Below are 3,237 nucleotides of genomic sequence, written 5' to 3'. Positions count from 1 at the left end.
GCAAAGTCCTCCGTCGTCATAAGCCTGGGCACATGACCTGCGGCCCCTGACTTTATCTGTTTGACCTGAGGAGACGGGGACGGGCACCTGTCAGTCAATCTTAGAAAATCCCGCTTCCTCTAATCTCCGCCCACACCCATTCACAAAAATAAACTGCGCTAATCCCATGACGACAGCGAAATCCCTGCGGTACTGAGTGGCAGGAAGCAGGCCACTAAAGCAGGATGGATAGATTCTGTTAAGGCCGGGAACACTGATGTCCTATTGGACGTGCTCACACAGCGGAAGTAATGATGCCCCTGAAAGAATGGCAAAACTAGCATTTATTTTATGAACTACTTTTAAGACATCCATTTGTCCTCATAGTGATGCTTTAGTAAAGCCACTGACTGTTAGCTTATCCATTGAAATGCACTTTATTACAAGAATAAATAAAAAGGAAGGGTTGTATGAAATCATTTGTTTTTATTGAAAACAAACTTCTCAAAAAAGTGCATTTACATAAAACTATTTACAGTTTGTAGTGAAGAACAGTCTCCAAGTTAATACTAAATTACAGTAAACAAAGGGCATACAATTTATAATTTATTCATGATAAAAAACAAAACAAATGTTCAAACTTGGTTTATCTACATCGAACCTGAGCAGTGTAAATCTCATAAAATATAAACGTAAAAAAAAAAAAAAAAATGTTTTCAGACTTTGTCGTTTGAGGTATAATGCATAGCCAACTCCCAGGAGAAAAAGAACAACCACAACAGAAGAAAATGCAAAGAAACAAAAGTGGCTGAGCTGCATCCGAGGCTCCATTGTGACATCACTCGCATACCTCTTCTGGCTGATTGGCTGCCAGGCTCGGAGAGAGAGAGAGAGAGAGAGAGAGAGTGCTGTTATGTAACCCGCGTGGCCACAAAAGGGCGAACGTCAAAGCAGAGACCTGGGGCCGTCTCGGGGCAGGCTTCACTATTCGCCCGCAGGAAATGGCACGTGTGGCCTGGGCGTGCATGTGCACTCCACTCAGCCCCGTCTCCGTCTCGGCGGAGCCAGCGCTGCGGCAGCCAAGAACAGAACTCAGGCGAGCAGAGTTTTCAAAACAGGAGACGGTCAAGAATGTTCCAGAACATAACACACTACTGGACAGGTTTCAAGCCCTTTTTTTTTGCTCAGGAGATCCCAGCTACTCTTCAGCCAGGTCAGACTAAACCCCAGAGGGTAATTGATCTGGGTGGAAGACGATAAGAAGTGATAACAAGCAGAGGTCCTGCTAAAGATCTTGCATTGGCACTGTTGGCTTTTTAAAGATATGGTCCCTGATATACTGGCTACGTTGAAAACCAACAACAACGCGAGACAAAAAACGGCAACTAATAACTTGCAAGCTGCTCGACTCAACCCCGAGGTTTCCTGAATCATTTCAGACGAGCTCTTGTGCAGCCCTGTGATTTCTCATAAAGTTTTACGAACGGGAAACAAGATGTTGTGGCAGAGGAGAACGACATCAGCTCTGGGCTCTTGGTGTCTACTTGAGCGATGGGGGAGATTTAAGACTAGGTGGCTTTTAGTAGTAGTCCAGGTTGTTTCAAAATTAATTTCATGAGTTATACTGCCTATGACAGTTTGTACATAGGGTTAGGGAGAATGAATGGGGGGGTTGGATTTTGATTTAAGGGGGAAATTGGACAAAGTCTGTCCCAGGTCCAGGGTTGTTAGTAGGGGATAAGGTAAGTGGTTTTGTTGATGGTGGAGAGGGATCGGGGAGGTTGGGACAGGAAGTGGTCATCAGCTCCACGCCTGCTCCACTCCGGCAGCACACCTCTCCAGATCCACCTGCAGCTGCAGCAGCTGGCTGCCACCCGTACACAGCTTCTGCCTGGAAAACACACACACACACACACACACACACACAAAAACATATACTATGAGTATTTCTCATATGTTGCTGACTGGATCATAAGTGGCCACAGCAACAAAGAGGAATGACTTTTCTTTTTCTATTATTGTGTTACATGTATATATATTTCTATAAATATAAATCACTTTGAACTGCATTCTGTGTATGAAAGGTGCAATACAAATGAAGCGTATTATAAACACATGCATTTGGAACAAACAAACAAACACAAAAACAGACTGTCTGGCTGCACAGTGTACAGAGACGTGATAAATCATCAGAAATAAATGGTAGGTATAAAAGGGCAAAATGAAAGTGCTTATTTCCTTGTTTACCACGACTGCTAGTAAAACTTCACGGCGCGCTTGTATGCACACATGCTGGAACACAATCACACGAACATACTGTACACACACACACTTGCTCAATCCTGAACTTGTAAAGACTCATTCTCCCTCTCCCTGAGGCCTCAACACATGAGACCCACGAGAGAGACAGAAACAGAGACACAGAGAGAGAGAGAGAGAGAGAGAGAGCGAGAGAGAGAGAGAGAGAGAGAGAGAGAGAGAAATATCTGTCCTCAAGTGGCCCTTGTTGACACTCTTGACAAACACCTTGCTGCTATCAGATAGGCAGAGGCCCAAATATGCTCCCTGGTCTGTTATAACAAACAGGAAGGACATTATGACAGGAAGAGGAAGTGACATTAGCAGACATCCTGCTATGCCAGACAATCACGTGACATGAGGGAGCGTTTATAGATTTAACCCATAAAATGGTGCACTGTGGCTAGCTATTTGAGACAGAAGAACTCTTTACTAAAATCAAGCTAATATCATCCTTACAATCAGACCCAGTGGATATTTCCAAAAGAGTTCAGAGCTCTGGTTTGAGCCAGTGTATCAGTACCAAAGCCAACTCATCATGACCCAGCACTCTAGTGTTGCGTTGTGATAAGCCTCACCCTGTAATGGATGAGCACAAATCTCCCGTATTCGGCCACTTCAAAAGTCAGGCTTCAGTGGAGTAGCTGGCCACATGACGATGAGGTGTCTGTCTGAGGGCTGCTCTCTCTACTGTGGCGCTGTGTGCTGCGTGAGTATGGACTCACTCCACTCCACTCCACTCTATGGAGCTAGAGGAGAGAGGGCTGAAGCGCAGCTGTGCCCTGGCACGCAGACTTGTGGCCTGGGCTCCATCACCAGTGCTGCTGGCAGGCTGGCGAGGCTGCTCTGCCCTGCCCTGCCCCTGCTGGGTCTCTGGGTATGGAGTGGAGCGGAGCGGAGCGGAGCAGAGCGGGGCTCATGTGGGCTTTATTTCCACCAGACCCTGAGCTGTTTCCACTG

The 3,237-nt window shown here is 46.1% G+C and overlaps 1 protein-coding gene across 2 annotated transcripts in view; it reads right to left on the bottom strand.

Annotated features, from left to right (window-relative positions):
* Positions 1–456: 456 nt before the first annotated feature.
* The window catches only part of swt1 (SWT1 RNA endoribonuclease homolog), a 31,990-nt gene continuing 29,209 nt past the window's right edge, over positions 457–3,237 (bottom strand). Inside the window, exon 18 of one of the 2 annotated variants that reach the window (XM_062556147.1) lies at positions 457–1,870. In XM_062556147.1, the coding sequence (XP_062412131.1) occupies positions 1,780–1,870 (91 nt within the window). In that variant the 3' untranslated portion in view covers positions 457–1,779. The remainder of the gene's footprint in view (positions 1,871–3,237) is intronic. The other variant, XR_009941484.1, reaches the window with a different exon arrangement.

The sequence above is a fragment of the Sardina pilchardus genome, chromosome 15 (genome assembly GCF_963854185.1).
Source record: "Sardina pilchardus chromosome 15, fSarPil1.1, whole genome shotgun sequence".
In the NCBI taxonomy this organism is placed as follows: Eukaryota; Metazoa; Chordata; class Actinopteri; order Clupeiformes; family Clupeidae; genus Sardina; species Sardina pilchardus.
This window is presented reverse-complemented; position numbering and strand designations above follow the sequence as displayed.